Source organism: Dermacentor albipictus, chromosome 3 (assembly GCF_038994185.2).
Source record: "Dermacentor albipictus isolate Rhodes 1998 colony chromosome 3, USDA_Dalb.pri_finalv2, whole genome shotgun sequence".
Lineage (NCBI taxonomy): Eukaryota > Metazoa > Arthropoda > Arachnida > Ixodida > Ixodidae > Dermacentor > Dermacentor albipictus.
This window is the reverse complement of record NC_091823.1, coordinates 158,741,582-158,759,882: the sequence shown is the minus strand read 5'-3', so window position 1 is coordinate 158,759,882 and position 18,301 is coordinate 158,741,582. Positions and strand designations below refer to the sequence as shown.

At 45.4% G+C, this 18,301-nt stretch overlaps 1 protein-coding gene across 4 annotated transcripts in view; it reads right to left on the bottom strand.

Moving 5' to 3' along the window:
• The window catches only part of pps (protein partner of snf), a 141,336-nt gene that overhangs the window by 55,337 nt on the left and 67,698 nt on the right, over nucleotides 1-18,301 (bottom strand). For 3 of the 4 annotated variants that reach the window (XM_065440522.1, XM_065440525.1, XM_065440524.2), the window contains exons 10-14: nucleotides 15,615-15,662; nucleotides 9,737-9,861; nucleotides 6,017-6,243; nucleotides 4,538-4,666; nucleotides 1,284-1,641 (exon numbers count right to left, since the gene is read on the bottom strand). In XM_065440522.1, coding sequence (XP_065296594.1) covers nucleotides 1,284-1,641; nucleotides 4,538-4,666; nucleotides 6,017-6,243; nucleotides 9,737-9,861; nucleotides 15,615-15,662 — 887 coding nt within the window. The remainder of the gene's footprint in view (nucleotides 1-1,283; nucleotides 1,642-4,537; nucleotides 4,667-6,016; nucleotides 6,244-9,736; nucleotides 9,862-15,614; nucleotides 15,663-18,301) is intronic. The other variant, XM_065440526.1, reaches the window with a different exon arrangement.

The following is an 18,301-nucleotide window of genomic DNA, read 5'->3' as shown; positions in this document are numbered from 1 at the left end:
GCCACCGCCGACGCCCGCGCGCTTATTCTACCGCTACTGTGTGACGTCACAGTTGCTATGCGCAGCTGCGCCCCCGACCGGCACGCCGGTTGCTAAGGAGGGGAGGAGGTTGTGCCGCTGCGCGAAGAGGCCACAGTTGGCACCATTCCAGCGCACGGACGGACGCGACCGCGAGCCCCACCGACAGCAGTGAAAGAGAACAGCGCGCAGTTACGCGATTTCTCCCTCTCTCTTTTGGTGCGGAGGCGCGGATGTGGCGCCGGACAGCGCGGAGAGTTTGAAGTGGTAGCACTTTTGTTGCTTTTCCTCCTTTTCCGCGTGCCATCGGACGGAGTGGATGCTGTGCTTCTAGCTGCGTTCTTGTCTTTGACGTGGGTGACGGCGAAGGACCACCACCGGCGGCTGAAACGCTGCATGCGCTCGAAGTTCTGAGGCGTGCTATGGCCACGGATGAAATCAGCGACGACACGTGCACGCGTTTTTATGGATTTGAACAAAGTCTGCTAATTGACCTCACAAAGAAAAAGAAGCAGAAGGACATCGGAGACTTTTCCTCCAAGAAATAAATGCTTTTTACATACGTGTGTCTGAGTGAGTTCACCTCTGACTCTTTGATTTAGCTAGTTTTAATTGTTTTGATGATACGAATTTCGGCTAATACGAATATTTTTCGTGACCCCATGAGATTCGTATCATCGAGATTCCACTGTATTCCAGTGTACTAGCCTAAATAACACTCCAGCGACCCGCAAACAATGTGTTGGACTTCAGCCACACTGGCGGAAAAATGCATGCGACGCACCGCTGCTCAGTTGAGTGAGCAAATGGTGGCTCCTTTTCCTAGCTTCAGGAAGAACATTTTATGGGCAATGAAAAGAAGGAAGTTCAGCACAAACTGACGAGCTAGTTCAACATGCTGAATAAAAGAGTGCTCGCTGCAGTTTGTCTGGCATCGGGTCATGCTGCTCTGCGTAACGTGTTACGCGAAGCAGTGTCACTTGAAGCCACTTGATCCTTTGCTATTGAGTTTGTCACCGAGTGCATCTATTTTCTTACCTTTAGGAGCCTGTTTGTATAATATGATTTTCGGATCATACATTTTATTTTCTGGTTCTCACGAACATCGTATCAATGAGATTCCACCATACTCTGATCAAACTTCTGCGCCCCAAGACTGCCGGTTTCTCACGACGCGCGCACGCACAAATTACGACGCCCCAAGACTGCCGGTTTCTCACGACGCGTGCACGCACAAATTACGACGATACATGTTCAGCGTTCACCTGTTGCAGCTTCTGCGCTGCCCGTGCTTTCAGCCGGTGCGCTGTTGGTCGCCGTGCCGCTAGGTGCGGGTACCGCCGACGTGGTGTTCACTCCCGAGGGCACAGCCAACTGTGCCGGAGCGGCTGCCGGCTGCTTCGCCGGCTTGGTGTGTGGTTGCTTGGCTTGCGCCGGCTTGGAAGACGGCTGCTTGGTTGAGTGCGGACGCCCCGGTGTGCGTGCAACAGCCAGCTCAAACGTTGGATTGCGCACCAGCCAGTTGGTGAGGTTCTCCGGCGTGGGTGTCTGGACGCCAGCAACCAGCTTGCCGGAGCTGCGCTCCGTAAACATGAGTCGCCGCTCACCATCGAGCTTGGCTGCCTGCAAGTTTTTTTCCACGTTCAGAGGGTGGGAATACGCAGTCACGTTGTTGCAATTTTTGAAGCAGATAAAATTTCTTTCTGGAGCAAATTGAGGCAGACAAATCCTGAATTTGGAGCAGTCTGTAGTATATACATATCATTATTGAAGCAGTCTGGATCATGCAAGCTTTAATTTATAGCAATATTATAATTCAGTGGTGTAACAATAACAAAACCTTGTATTTTGGAGCATTAAAGAAGTGTTGAAGTGCAGCCCTAAGGCCTCCTTGACGTTACTTTTGTGTTAAAGGGACACTGAAGAAAGATACTAAGTCACGCTAATGTGATAAATTAGTGCTTGAGAATCTCTAAGGCGTCAATATTATCGCGAAGAGAGCCTTAATAAATGAAAAATCGAGCTAAATGCACGACATGATTAGAGACTCCCCGAGACATTCAAGCAGTTGCCCGATGACGAAAGCACTTTTCAGTTAAATTCTTACACTAGTACTCAAGCAATCATTGCAAAAAACATCGTCGTATTGTATTATAAGATGAAATAAGATGCTACCTGTCCAGTTCCATTTATTGTTTAGAAAAAATAACTAATTGAAATGACTGTTGACAACGATGCGGGCGGTCGAAAGGTTTCGCTTTCACTTGACTGTGCGCTGCCCACGCTTTCACGTTTCAGTACTTTCCTGATCGAGCGATTGGTCCTGAAAGAGGTGCATGACTCTAGACGAACTGGTGAAGTACGTTCCCAGGACTTCTCATCGGACCATCCTCGGAAGATGCCGAAAAGACAGAACTGCAGAATGTGTTACGAGGACCACAAGGACGAAGAAATACCAGACATTTTATGGGGAAAATGCAGAGTGCGCCAATGCTTCACAAAATCCAGGAACTGCTTCACCGCATGCCATGAGCAATGAACTGGTCTTAGTTTTTTTTTTTGTATCCGAAGAATGGCGTTGTACTGAGCATTTATTTTTTTAGACACTATTCCTCGGTTATTTATCTTTGAAATGTATAATCGGAATTTCCCTTGATGTTAATGTTTTAGCAGATATCGTTTCTTTATTGTTTTTATCAACTGGCAGCAAAAATGGTGCTTTCTAGAATTTTTATGTTTAACCTACAAAATATTTAGTTTGGCAACATATGTTTTTGAAAAGAGAATTTCATTATGCATAACATGCTACACTGCAATGTGTACTGGAATATTATTTGTAGTGGTAAATATCTTTTTTTGGAGAGTTATGAAAACTACCATTTTCTCACGGTAATAAATGAGTTAAGGGCTCAAATTTCCACAGGCACGTCCGAAAAAGCTCTCAAGGCCTGCCAGTACACGTATTAGGCATATCGGTGCTCGTACTGTGACAGGAGACAGGGATGCATGCGTGTATGATCAACAAATACATACTGTGTCCCCTGACAATTGCCCCTTCCTACGCTTGTTATGCTTCACCGCGTAACATTTTTCTATTGAGGCGAAGCTAACTTTCGGAGATTGGCATTGCGCAACGCGCTGCGATTTGCGAGCTTCGAAGCCAATCACGAGGATTACAAAGGCGGAGTCGGTGCTGCTGCTGACAGCGACGAATTATTTCAATGAAAAACATGGCACTGCACGGCAAGAAGCTAGTGAACGTAGAAGCAGCTAGGCCTAACGTTGTGCGGTGGTGGCTACAGCTGCCAGCGGATCGGCGTGCGAGAGCACAGGTTCGAGGCTGCGAGACAATCGAAAAGGCGGTGGTGGTCACTTTGATGAATGCCATTTCAGACCTGCAGTCAGGGCCATATACATTGACTCTATGGAGTACGTGGTGGTGCCGCGATGCCGCGCGAATTATCCAGCTTCTGGAAAATCGGTCGTTAACTAGTCTGGCAATACCTTGTGCGAATGACATGGCGTCAACAACGATTAGTTGCGATTCGTCTGTTCCTGGAGCCAGCATTAACACAACTTTCGTTCCCTTTCAATAAAATTACAGCTAATTTTCCCTGATAGAAGCACAAATTCCGAGTTTTCCCCGAGTATTTCCAGACTGTTCAAATTCCCTGGGAATTCCCGGTTTTCCCATTTGGTAGACACCCTGTAAACGTGCAGTAAGACAGCTTGCATGGTGCCACGCCATCTCGACATGCCCAATCTTAGCACATGAGGCAGATTACCTCTAAAGTAGGGTGCGTGGTTGCATATGCACTCCTCCGCGGCTACAGCCATGCGCAGCCACAACCAAGATGCCTTTTTCTTGACTCCTTTAGGCATGCACCTTCCTTCGCCTCTCACCCTTCCAGTTTGCAATTACTAATCGCGGCAATCACACTATGCAGCAATGAGATTGATGCAATATCAGGATCTGCGATCACCGCCATTGTGGAGTTCCACACTGTGACCAAGAGCAGCTGTGATGGCGCTGGCACGAGTCAAAACAAAAAGAAAACAAAAGTATGTTCACACACATTTCTGCCGAACCAGCGCCTGCACAGCCATGTGTCTCGGGGAGGCATGGTCAAGTGCCAGATGTCTTCGCCTGCCCTCACTCGTGGCTCAGGCCCCAAGCTGAAGGAATGTCGCTACCTTTAGTTTTATTCAGGAGGCTAATTGGGCACATGTGTTTGAGCCCACTGGCGGCCAGATACGACAGTTACTGTTGCACGTGATCCGAGACAAACGGCACAACAGCCTGCACCGTGCCGGCGACCTTATGCTAAACCAAAGCTGCTGATGTGGCACAGTGTGGTGAAATCTTGGTCATTTTCCTGCTTTTGGCGCAATTTGCTTGAGTGTCAGAATGGCGCAATTGGCACGAAATTCTCACACCTGCCCGTTTACTGCCACCGCTACCCATTAGAAAGAACACAGGTTGATACAAGAGCAGACACGAGCGGCACTGCCCACTCACCTTGATGGTCTGGCTGGCATCGTGCACATACTTCGCGATGCAGTCACGGCCACAGTACAGGCCAATGCACTCGGCCTTGCGCTTGCACACCAGGCATTCCCGTACTACCGGTTTGGGTGCAGGTGCGGCCTGCATTACAAAGACAGCAACAGCTCAGAAGCAGCATCAGTGGTGAACACCGTATAATCATCACTGTACAGTAATGGCAGTGGTGTAGGTGATAACAGGGTCTATTGTAATGTAGGCGAAAATATGGTATAAAGAATTAAGGGTGTGCGAACACCAAATAAGTAGCTTTCGAATCGAATATCTAATCGAATGAAGAAAGAAAAGCCAAATGCTGAACATTAGAAAAAATTTTCACAAATTTTGATGCTTACAAGTTTTGGGCAAGAAAACATGGTGCTGCACATGCTCGGGGAGTCTCGTAGCATTGCATAAGAATGTAGCAAGCTATAAGTAACCTGTGTACATAGAAAATTAAAATATATAGTATGGTCTACTCTTACTAAAGGTAACACCAAGCTAGTATGCCAGCACCGATTACAGCTCAGTTCTATGTGAAGGTCTCAAAAATATCTTTTTAATCAATAGAATTTCTGTTGAATAGAATCAAGAGCATATTCTTTTTTCACATCTGAAATTAATGAATTAGTGACGTCCCGTTGTACTGAATACCAGTGAGGTTCTCAGTATAACACTGTACCTGTGTTTTGCAGCAACCTTTTATTTATTGCAGAGAAAGTTTAGCTTTCCACTTTTTCTCCTAAATACAGAAGGGCTATCCCAATTTTGGGCCAGGTGGGTTACTGTAAGGTTAACGCCTGTGCAACATACAAAAGGACCATGCATCATGCGACTCGATCACCATTCCACATGTAGCCGGTGAAGAACCCTGTGCCGACAGAGGCGGCCATGGCCGACGCAGAGCCATTCTGCAAGCTGCAGCATTTGGGCGTCGTTCGTGCGATCTGGCATCGGGCCGACGTAGAGTGCTTGCGTGACAAAGCCCGCCATCATGTCAGCCGGTACGGCCCATCTGCAGCATGCTCGCTGCTTTTATTGTGCCAGAAAAAGACGTGAAACACTCGCTTGTGCTGCACTGAGCGTGATGGGCTCCATAGTGCACGCGACCTGTGGCACTGTACCACGGAACATATAGAACATATCGAATATTCGAAAAATCTAATAGCAGATATTCGATTCGCGAATGGAATTATTCAAACGTTCATTATTTGACTCGGTAATATTCGAGTCTTCACACACCCCTGTAAACAGTACAATCTTGATGCAGTGCATCCATGAGGCCACATATTAAACAGCCTAGACACTCTTATAAGATTATCATTTAGAGCTTATTTACGAGCTGTCCACCTATTCTTTTGGCATGGCTGAGCGCACAAGTGATCAAGATTAGAGCATTCCATTCACTCTATTCATGTAATCAACGCCAGCACTAAGATCCTTCTGCCAACTCACGGGCTTGATGGCTGGGGCTGCAGGTGTTCCATGTTCCTCTGCAGGCTTCGGCTGATGGGTGGGCTGATGGGTGGGCTGGTGGGTGGGCTGGTGGGTGGGCTGATTGGGGGGCTTGGGGTGGCCTGCTTTTGCGTGGGGACTCTTGGTGTGGTGGACCTTGTCCTCTGACGACGACTGCCGGTGCAGTTCCTTCTTGGTTGCAACAGCCATAGTCGCACGGTTCTCACCTGTGTTTTACCAAAGAAAGAAGCCGAGATCAGTAGTGCTTACCGCCAGTAGTGCTTACCCCAAGCAAAGTCTTGCCTGGGCATGCAGGCATCAGAGTGCTTCACTTTCATTGAAGTGATTAAAATTTAAAACAGCAAAACCACTTTTATTAAATAGTTTCGTGGCAAACCAACCAGCCGATATACAACTATGTCAGGTCATGTTTCTGTGGTGCATTATAAGAGAGTGAATTTCAATCTATAAGAAGACAACAAAGTCTACAGATTTTTTTGAACATGCCTCATAATTTGGATGCCTTGACGATACCGTCACAAACACTATAGTGTCAATGCATAAGGGTATCCGAAATTTTGGACACTGAAACGCTTCGCTGTCCAATTTCCTGGCCTTCTTGCTGCAACTTCAAGTTTGAAACGGCATTAAATGAGACCACCACCACTACCATTTTCATTATCTCGCAGAGTAGAATCACCACTCTCGCACTCCAATCCGCTGGCAGCTGTAGCCACTGAGGCAAAGCTAGGCCTAGCTGCATCGACGTTCGCTACCAAGCTTCCTGCTGCTTTATGCCATGTTTTTAATTGAAAGAATTTGTCGCTGTTGGCAAAGGCGCCGACTCCACCTGTCATCCTTGTGGATGGCTCAAAAGTGTACAAAGTACGACAAGGGTTAAGGATTGAATAATGCCGGTTCTCAAAAGTGAGCTTCGCCGCAATAGTGGTGTTAAGTGGTGAAGCCCATGTTTTATATATATATATATATATATATATATATATATAGTGAAATGTGGCCGCAGTCACGGGACACAGTATGTATTGTTGAGATACAGAATAAAAATCCAAGAATATTGACACAGCACCACAATTGCATTCCAAAGACACGATTGCTCTTGTATATGGTCAACACACGAGTTATTTTTGAATGGATGGCCTTATTTTTTGCCGCTCCGTGAGCGGCCACTGGGCCACACGCAACATGCTCCCGACAACAAGCCGGCGGATCTGACGTCACATCTACCTTCAGCAGTGACGGGCGAATTGACTGGCTGCGCGCAGTTTTGGTTTCCCCGTGTTGCACCGTGCACAATGCTAAGTTCTAGTGAGAGTGATGGCATGAACGGAGATTATGACTTCGATGAGCGGCTTGTCGCTGACAACACACAATAAATAAAGACATATGCCCACGATCTGTCCACTTCATCTAGCAACAATGATGACCCACCGCAGCGATCCCCCTCTGCGGTGCTAAGGGAGCCTGGACCAGCAACCAAGAAGTTGATCAATAATCTAAACACAGAGTAACAAAGCTTTTATGCACAGCCCGCAGAACTGACAGCTACAAGAAACATAAGTGGCCAGCAGGTAACATATACCTCAGCTCAGCACATTTCTTCTGCACTAGCTAACACGCCCGCTACCCCATTGTTTCATCGCAGCAGGGCGCTCCTTCCCTTGGCAGGAGCGAGGTGACATCACCAGTATCATGTAGGCAATATCTTTTTTTTTTTTTTTGGCTCAGAACGTCGTATAATCAACAAATTTCTGCCGAACGACACCTCTACACAAAACCCCAGCGTGGACATGCCAATGGTTTACGGGAGAAGCATTCACAAGAGGCATGCGAGAAAAGACTAAAGCTGCCTGCTGTTTTCATCATGTGCATGCAAAAAGGTATACAAAACCACAAACGCCATCTTGCCTTCTCTCTTCAAATGCGCCTCTGCACCTTGTTGCTTGCGCTTCCTCGAGAAAACAGATGGCACACCGTCAGGCTTGAGGAGCTGCCTTTTCAATGACATATTTAACAGGGAGAGGCGGGCTAGTTGGTAGTCGTTATTGGAATGCATCATATAAGCGCGCAAACGAAAACGGACGAGGAAAGAAACGCACAGGACAGGGACAGTTGAAGTTCCGCGCCTGTCCTGTGTGTTTCTTTCCTCGTCCGTTGTCGTTTGCGCGGTCACATGACACTTTTCAATGACACCCTGAGGCTCCTTATCAATGCCGGGCTTGTCTCGTAATCGCTGTTCTCAAAGTGGCCGGAGCAAAGAAAACAGGAGCTTGACAGCATCCATGTTCACATTCTGCGCAGCTTCTCATCTTTCAGAAAAGAGTGGTACGGCGAGTCTCGCCCGACAATACTATTTCGGTACCCTCGAGTGCAGCAGCCTCTTGGCATTCTAGTGTTGACATGACTGCTCCTCACATCAAACCACAATACCACGAGATGAAAGGCGAGATTCTTAAACAGTTCACACGAGGAAGCGGTACGAATTGGACGGTCAAACAACAAAGCAAATGTGTCGCAACAACGTTGGCCTTTTTACGTGCTAAGTGTGGGCGATCACTCACAATAGGCGGGAAGCAGTGAGGCAGGTAAGTGTGACACGATATCCGATTCTGCCGAAGCCTTCAGAGGAGGCCGCTGGGTGCGGAGATTTGAGAAATATTGCTTAAAATAATTACTTTTTGCTCATTTCTGCTGAGAGAAAGTGTTGTTCTGGTTAATCTCGGTGCGATAGCCATCATTGGATCCAAAAATTTTGGTGACAAATTTTTTATTCTGTATCCCTTTAATTATACATGCATGCACCTGCTGTCTTCTGTCACAATAAAGCGCCGATATGCCTAATCAGTGTTCTGGTAGGCCTTCAGAGTTATTTCAGACATGCCTGTGGCGATTTGAGCCTAAAGGACATGCATCCATTTTTCCTTTACCTGCCGAAATTTTCAGATGCCTTAGCAGCCCCTAAGTAGTCTGAAAAATCAAACGTTGACTGTACATCTCATATACCTAACAGGCATGCTTCCTCACCACCACAGCAAAAAAGTTCCAAATGAACCAATGAAATCCATCCATATACATGCCTGTCGTGCCAGCATTTCAACTTTTGCTCTGCAATCTCGATTTACTACAGCTCTTAAGGACTAAATTATGCTCCTTGGCAGCTGCTGTGAGAAGCAATCGTGCACGTGCAAGCAGGGAGCTAAATTCACTGCTGTGCCCGTCACCTATGCACAAATGAGCAAAACGTGTATACAATGCGCTGCTGGAAATAGAAGTTAAATGGAGTGCGATTTCCATTAAAAGGCTCAACATGAGAGTGCTTCATTCCTTATCACTCATAGCATACCATGTGTGTCCAGTTGCTGTCTTGCTTCTTGTGTGCACGCGTGCAGTAATGACGCTTGCTGTGAGCTACCTGCGGACACCTGCCGTCTTCAACATGTTGCTGCCGTGCGTACTGAACACCACCAAAGAGTGCTGTGTGCGTGCATGTGTACATTTGTGTGTTTGGGCGAGGGAGAGTATTTATGCGTGCACGTGTGTTTAAGCGGGCATGAATGCGCTGATGCAAATGAAGTGTATCCAACTTTGCAGAATCAGATTTGCCAGCAATACTCCCACGTGCTTCATGGGGCTGTTTACGATCTCTTTCCCTGGACCCATTCTGCAGGCAAGATGGCAGCAGTGGCGACCATCCCAACTCACCCTTGGAGCACTTGGGGCAGACCCACTCCTTGTTCTCCTTCTCGAGCAGCCGTCCCTGCTGTCGTGTCACGCCCACGCACGTCCCGTGAAACCAGTCCTTGCACCGGTCGCACTCTATCATGAACCTGCACGTCGTCGCAACAACCAACATCAAAATCTTCCTGCCGCTTTTTGTCTTAAGCAGTCTCCTCTAAAGGGCAGCAACTGGAACAGACCGCAGATGGGTTAACTAAAAGTTGAAGGTACATAGCCATGTCAAAGATATAGACCCCTAATGTTTACAGGAAGCTTCAAGGTGGCAACAAGGTGGCAACAAAGTTTGTGCAGTTAGTTAAAAGATTTGTTTCAGTAGGTAGAGTCTTTAGGTGCTCTATTTGAACTGCTTGAATTTGCTTAATTAAGGCCCAGAAGTGCCTGTGCACCTTGCCTTCGCATACATGTTGCCATTTGGTTTTAATAAAAGCGAGAACAAATCCTGCACCAGATAAGCTGTATTAACACCTTAGCTGTCATGACAAACTTCAACAAAAAAACTTTAAAGTGTGGATTTTTTTTAGACCTGCGTATTCCCTGCCACACCTATTTTTAAAAAATGTGATACCAGGAATGCCTACTATATTTCTACTGGTCTTGCTGAAACAAATAGAAAAAGTCACTGTGTATTCTTTATTTGGCAACATTACCAGAAATTGGAAATACACAGACATGCAAAAATTGTGGAAAGTTCACAATGAGGTAGCTCGTCATCGGCAGTTAAGGGGTTAGAGATGCTGTTCAATATAAGTAAGCCAGCTCTTTTAGGGCAACACCCAAAATTATAAACATGGTGGAGAAAGACAACTTTATTTTTAGATAGAACAGGTACCAGTGCCAAAATAAAGCTGGTAAAATATTCAGTGCTAAGCCCCAAGATCTCCACTCGAGGCCAACAGTTCTCGGTACTTGAACAATTAGTAGGCAATGGGTAGGAATACTAAAACAGTAGCATGTGCCATTTAAGCCATGCAATAGGAGATATCTGCAAGTTACTTATGTCCCAGCCAGTTATCTGACAAGACATACAGGACTGCCATAACAAAGCCAAGCAACAAGCTTTTATTTTTGTACTTAATTACCACAAAAAGCGACCAAATTAAGCCTGCTATTTTTTATGACCAATAAGTCTGTTTAAAGTGCAAATTGTCACGCTTCTGAACATGCAGACACAAGGCTTAAAAAGGTGTGGCCATGCATGGTGGTGATGATGATGCAATTACGCTCTTAGGACTAAATGATAAAAAAGAGCAAGTATGCTTCCAAAACTGACATGCGAGCCAATTCTTCACGATGTTTTCCACAAGCGCCCTCTTCAGTTATACTTCTACACTATATCTTCTTGCACTAACAGAATCTTTCAAAAAGGTGCACAGCATAAACATTCGAACAGAAACAATTTCTGCTGGATATTTAGGTTTTTTTGTCAACATGATCGACTTCACACACTTGAAAGTGTTCTTTTAACACTTAATTGCCAAATTTATTGTAAAGTTGCTTTTTTTTGAGCCGAGCTTAACACTGGACTAGACGGGCAAACGTATTTCAACACCTACGCCAGCTTTATGCCATGGTTTGCTTTCTTCTTTCGCCCATGTTGCCAGTGTCAAGGAGGTTTGTTTAGTGCTACGTTGCACTTGCCGACCATACCATATCGTACTCACCAATCTGTTCAGGGGGAAAATAACTTCCCTAGATGGCACACTGCTACAAGTGAACTCAAAATTAGCCAGAGAATCTATTGACGAACACTGAAGCCAACCGATGATGCTACACCGAGACGAGACTAAGGGAAAATTTAACCAAGTAATTTAAGTAAAAAAATTCTGAGAGCCAATTGGAGCCCGCAAAGTAAGCAGCAGAATAATAGAAAGTTGTTTAAATTAGTACAGGTTGATACTGCGAGACACACACACACGTGACGAAAGAAGGCATAGATGACATGAGCACAACATGTGGACTAGAGGACAAGGCAGTCAACACGAGCACAAACACTCATCTGGCATTTTTATTGAAAAGAACCTCTTTCAAGTGCTACCTGATAGTTAACAAACAAGAAAATTTGACTGTCATATTTTGACTCATGCAAGGCACGTGGTGGCCCTAAGAATCACCGACATGCCCACTGTATGGGTTGCCACCGACTAAGGTACAAAACCTAAACTGCAATCGCATGCGAAAGAGCCCCAAAAAACCGGAGGAAATGTAGCCTTTTTTTTTTTTTGTATTTGGCAGAGCGAGTGGTCTAGGGTTGCAAACTGTCCCAAATTTTGCAGAACAGTCCCGACTTCCAAGTAAATGTCGAGCCCCAACTTGGCCCAGTCAGGATGGCCAGTGTGTGTCGTGTCTTTCTTTTTGTGGCTCGTTTTATATGTTTGCGCTGTTACGTTTAGTTCACAAATACCCCCCCCCCCCCCCCCCCCCCCGAATAATAACCAAGAAACCACTTTATTTTTATAATACCTGAAATCTCAGCGGCACATTTTTCTCTTTTGTCTTCTGTTGCACTGTCATAAACATGTAAGTGGTTTCGGTGTTATGGTTCTGGTTTTGTTGTAGCTACTGTGATGGTTGGGCCTACATCTATATTGGTAGCCATAGAAAATTGTTGCCGCCTTTCTTGATGTAAATTGCGATACGGTAGGCCAAGAAAATGTGTGGAATTTTGTTTCACGTATAGACTGGTGGCTTCTGGCTCTCACAGGGCTGATCGTCACTCTCTTGTTTGGTTGCATCAGACACAAGCAGTGAAAATGGGCTAAACAAAAAAACGTCATTCTTCACATTGTTGCCATTACTGCACATGATGTTCTATCTAGTGCAGCATTAGTTTTCCTTAAGTTATCACGTACCTGCTCCGACATTAGGCATAGGCAATTGCCCACAAAATATGTGTACAGATATGGTAGTCTATGACGGTCACCCGAACCACAGCCGCTAGGCTCTTGCAACCTTTCAGCACGGCCTTGTTGGCAGGACTTAATTTTTTCCTTCAATTAACTCAATTCCCTGGCCAAAGTAAGAGGAACTACTGACAGATGTCATAGCAAACATTCTGCACTGAGGATGAGGTTAGACACTGGCATCCATGTGACATCTGTGCAAAGCAGGGTCTCGAAGTTAAGCTTGCATTCACGACAAAGCTACATGCTGGGACGAGTTGGTATGCGATGAACTAAGGGCAAAATATGAACAAAAGATCCAACTGCAAGAGAGAAGTACACACGTTGCTCAAATTTCTCACCTGTTCCCAGCACTTTGAGTATGGGATGTGGCACACCCTCCTACAATGGCCCGACAGCTTCTTGCATTAATACCTCCGTCACACGAGCACATAAACACTCTTTTATGCAAGTGGTCTTTTACCAAGGTGAGACTTTTTAATGAAAAGGTGCTGTATAACAGACACGCAGCACTGACAATCTTTTTGTAGTGTTCCCTTCTGGACAAGCTATCGAAAGTGTGGCACTAGTGTTCAAGAATTCAAGTGTTCAAGGGAGTACAAAAGCACACAAGAGAATGAGCATTAATGGGCTTACTACACCTTCTGCAAAATGAAACATAAAATAATTTCTTATGATGAGCCTAGGCAAAAGAAAAATATGCATTTGCTTATTTTCTTTAATATATGATAATTACTAGCGTCCACTGGTTTTGAGGCTACTCCTTTTCAGCTGTAAAAGAGATTGACGAACTCTGCTTCCAGAAAACACCGCTTCTGAAAGAGATCACTCCCCGTTGTGTGTCTGCGGGCGAAACTCTTTTTCGGGAGAAATCTTTTTGTTCAAAAGACTTCCGAGTGCCTGTGAGGCAGAGGTATAAGAGGTTGCCGCACTCTTTGGTCTATGATAGCTTTCGTAGACTGAATTCTGAAGCCAGAGTGCTGAAGACAGGAAGGAAACTTGCGGGATTGTCCAGCAATCGTCCTGTGTACTTCTTGTCTCTAGTGTACGCATCTCGTTTCAACGGTTACTGCCCTGGTAAAGGCAACAGAAGTGCAGCTTCACTAAACAGTGGAGCACGATACCCCTAGTGTACAATGGGCAGAGTCATTATAACCCCGAGGCCAATTAACAAGAGGCAAATTGAAAAAAAAAAAAGATAATGGCAACACAGAGAAGCAAAAGCAATTGTATTTGCAATGCCCACTTGCATGTAATATTCCTCCTCGCTTAAGGTACCCTTTCAAAGTATCAGTGGTTGAAAAGAAGGGTGTCTTACGTAAAACATGACTGCCAGAGCTTCAGCCCCATCACTGCTTAAATAATCAAAGCCACAGCTATTGCAGCTGCATCATGTGAGCACCTGAAAAACTAATAACTTTTGAAATGGGCATGTGGGCCAATCTTGCGTTGCCATATATTGACAGTCACGACTTTTGTTTGTGAAGCAGCAGCAGTAGGGCTATTCCACAGGGACTAGCAAATGCACAAGGACTAGCATGACAGTCACTTTAATCTGGCAACCTAGCGCAATGCCCCTACCAAAACGGAAAACTGCCAGCTTGCAGCTTGGAAGTTTTCACGGGCCATGGCATCCCTGTGAAAGCATTTAGCCGTGCTTGATGCCCGGTTTTCTATCTTGGGTGGGCAAGCACATGACCGGTGATTACCACTCTGCTTACAGATGCAGTTTGGAATTTTATACATACAAAATGCAATCACGGCTGATATAAATTTTGTGACAATATACTTTTTTTTCCAAGTTCCAGTCAGTGCAATATATAAGATCTTTTGTCAAAGCCTCTCGGGCCCTGGATGATGATACTGACAAATGAGCAATGTGGCGGTGTACCGTATTTACCCAATTTTAACAGACCAACCTTTTACACGAAAGTAAGACTCGCAACACTCTTTGCACCGGCATGGCCTACAAGTATGATACCATAGCAACAGCAGCACACAACACAATACAGCAGCTGAGCCTTAGTACACGCTAGGTATGCAGGAGCTGTGCCCTTTAGCAACTGCTTTTTTGTGCTGTGTTGCCTTTTCAGTGCATTCACAGCAACGCTCCAGTGAGTTAAGCTGAGCAATGCATCATGCAGAAGTGAAAGCACACCGTTACCACTCAATCTGCTAGCTTTGCATGTGCAAGCTAAAGCTGTGCCACATATTCCCTCAACATAGCTTAGCTATCGTGCACGAAGCTAGCAGGTGGCGGAGAGTAGTAGCTATATGGCAATTATCTCTGCTATCCCCGAGAGCAATTGATTAAGAATAGACTTTCAAGGGCGCAGCAGAAAAGAAAAGCAAGCGCTTATTTTATTTGCTTTGGTGCTTTGCATTCCTTTTTGTTTTTAGATTTCGATAATCCAACAGAGACACTTCAAGTGACACGGACAGTGGCACATCACTGGGGTTCCTCTGCAGCCCCATTTCAAAATTATGGCCGTCTTCTGTTCGAGCCACAGGTTCTTCAACAGGACAGATAGTGAATATCAGGAGGCGTTCACATAGAGGCAGAGAATAACAGAAAAACCAAAGGAGACAACATTGTTACCACTGCCTTGTAATGCTTTCTCGCAGACAGATTCCGGCCTACATGGTGCGAGTTTCTGTTGATGTAGAATAGCCACCAAGTTACGACAGGCTTGGGCAATAGGGTTCTCAAGCAGCTGCGACAACAAATGGCTTCGCTTGATAGCTGCATAGGGCACCGACAATTGTAGCTAATACAACGAGATGCACGCTTTGCAATACACGCTCAACCTGCATGTACCCTTGTAACATTTGCACAGTCCTTCAACCTGAACTTGGGCTGCCCATTACCGAAGAACCAACAAATCATGCAGCCGACACACACACACACGCACACCAGAGCGGCTCCAGAATGGCACGCTTACCCTCGAGATGGACGCTCTTTAGATTTGCACCGTGCTTGCTGGAGTAGCCTGCATTTGTTAGTGCACGTAGGTCAGACAGCAGTGTTCCCACCACCCGCGTACCGTATTTATTCGATTGTAAGCACCCTCCATGGGCCCGCCTCCTGCATTCCAGCCTCGCTATCGCGTGAAGGGTCTCCGGCTTGATCAACACAAACTGTATGCAGCCAGCATTGGAGAAATGATGTGCACGGGCCTCTTTAGCCGTGGCGACGGGCATGGCACTGTGCAGTACCGAGCAAAAGCACTGTGACAGAAGCAGCATTTGGTCTTTTGGTATGTATCTTGGTCCAAGCACAAAACTTAGCTTGACACAGACATAAGCAATTTACGTATAAATACCTACATACATCTACTTCTCTGTCTGCAATGTGTAATTGAAAAAAAAAGGAAGTTAAATGAAAACAAGGCCAGTGGTGCCACTTTTTAGATCTTGTTGACAGGAAATGGTTATAACTACAATGTTTATGCTGAATTTTAAGAGAAATAAGAATTTGAGAAATGCTTCCAGTATATCCAGCCACTCGTAATACAAATACAGCCTTCCCATGGATTTTGTACATTGTAGGTGCATTGGTTTACTTACACGCATCTTATGCTGCTTTTGTTAACAAGCTGTAATGACAAATAATCTTCTCAAGGATGCTTGCATGAATGCAACAATGACGCATCAAGATGCCACTTCCTACTAACCCCCTGACATGCTGGTTTCTTAGTTGCGGTAAAGGATGACATCGTCTGACCTCAGAAAAAGACAAGACAAACTGCTCCCCAAAGCAAACAGGACAGCAGTGTAAGGCTGGCTCCAAGACAGACCACTCTGCTCTTGTGCATTCAATTTAGTTTTCATGGAGACAATGCTAGTCTGCTATAATGCCTGTTACACTTTGTTGTAGGAACTAACTGAACATTCTAACATGTCCCATTGTTTGGCCTATTCAAGAGAATCTAGTGCAGCTGACATTTTCACACTGCAGATAGAGGATATGTGAATGACGGAGCAATCATGTGTGCATGTGGAGTTAGGTCAAGTTTCTCCTGCAAGGATGCCGATGGGAAAATAGATGTGCTGTATTCAAAAGAATACTCATTTCCAAACCTAAAATTCTCCTGAAACAAGTACGATCTCATCATAAGGCCCCTTTCAAGCACCGAGCAGTGCTGGCTGGCTGTTGAAAGCTTCGCTCAAACTCCTATTTTCATCATCATTGAATCCATAGAGCAGTATACCTTTACTGCATCCACAAATATGTAATCTACACAAGTGGGCACAGCAAACGGATGCTCACTGAACAATATTTCTGTAGGCTGCGCACTCACTCAAGCTCCTCGTGGGCTATGTACTCCCACTCGTCGGCACTCACTCCTGTCCCTACGTTCATGCTCACCAACACTCCCGCGCATACATACCCCTGTCCAATCACACTCGCCGACGGTAACCCGCACTCCTACTGGCGCTGTTAACTAGTACTTACTCCTGTTCCTATGCACATCCCCTCACACCCTACACCTGCAAAATCGGTATGGAGAAATCATGAGTGAGTCTACTTGTGAGCGAGTATGCTGACCTACGGTAGCCTAGGCCAAAACTTAAAAGACAGAGCTACTTCCCATGCACTGTTCAAAAAGTATTTGCAGCTGTTTCACAAAATATAATGGAAATTATTACTCTTTAAACGAATAACGGGTCGAACCTGGTACATAACAACATACCTGCCCCACCAGTAACCCCGCAGAAGTTCATTTTTCTACCAAAAATTGAACATCTTAACCAAAACTGAAGAACAGGTTTAATCAGAAATGTCCAAGGGTGGATGAAACACCACTTGAAGCATTGTTTCCTTCCCTAGTGCTCTGGATTCTGAAGCACTACCTTTGCGTGTGCAGTTGTAGACTATGTGCCTGAAGCATTGTATGGGTACAAAAAAAGAAAGCAAAAAGTAAGAGAAAAATAAGAAAAGGCTTGGTGTAAACGTTGCTACTAGCTGTGCACTATCCTGACAGTGCTTTCTCCTGTACATAATCGCACAAAACTGATTGGCTACCACTGATTAACCACTCGGTGGTGAATGAGGCGTAGCAGGCATTCAGGAACACCCAAGTCAAGCATTTCCGACAAGCTGCTGCCAAGTGTCCCAGAAATAGACTCAATGCTCGGAACAAACATCATTTTGAAGCCTGTACTGTTGGAGGGACAGCAAAGGGAAACATTTAATCAGCACAGACTGCCTAGTATCTTTTAAAATCCTATTTCCATTCATTTGGCAAAAAAGCCTCGATTATTAATTGAGAAAATTTCTTTTTAAATTTTGCATCATGACCATAGTGCCAGTGCCCAGCTGTGACATCAATAATTTTTCTGATTGGCCCTTTACACCTTGAGAAAAGTTCTTGAAATTTATGTCACGTTTGTGGTTCCTTTAGAATGGAAACTATTCCCCCACTACCCGCAAGCAAACGGCTGTGCCCGAGTAGACGTCACAATCTATGTCACGAGTTTGGGAGGGGGGGCATTGCCATACCATCTGTTTTTTTGCAATTCTTCCGACTTACTACGCCTCGCCTAATGGTAAAGGTGGCCGTTCGGCTATTGCTGAAGTGCGATTCCTGAAGTGATAAATCAAAAGTTTGTTGGTTAGCCTTAATTG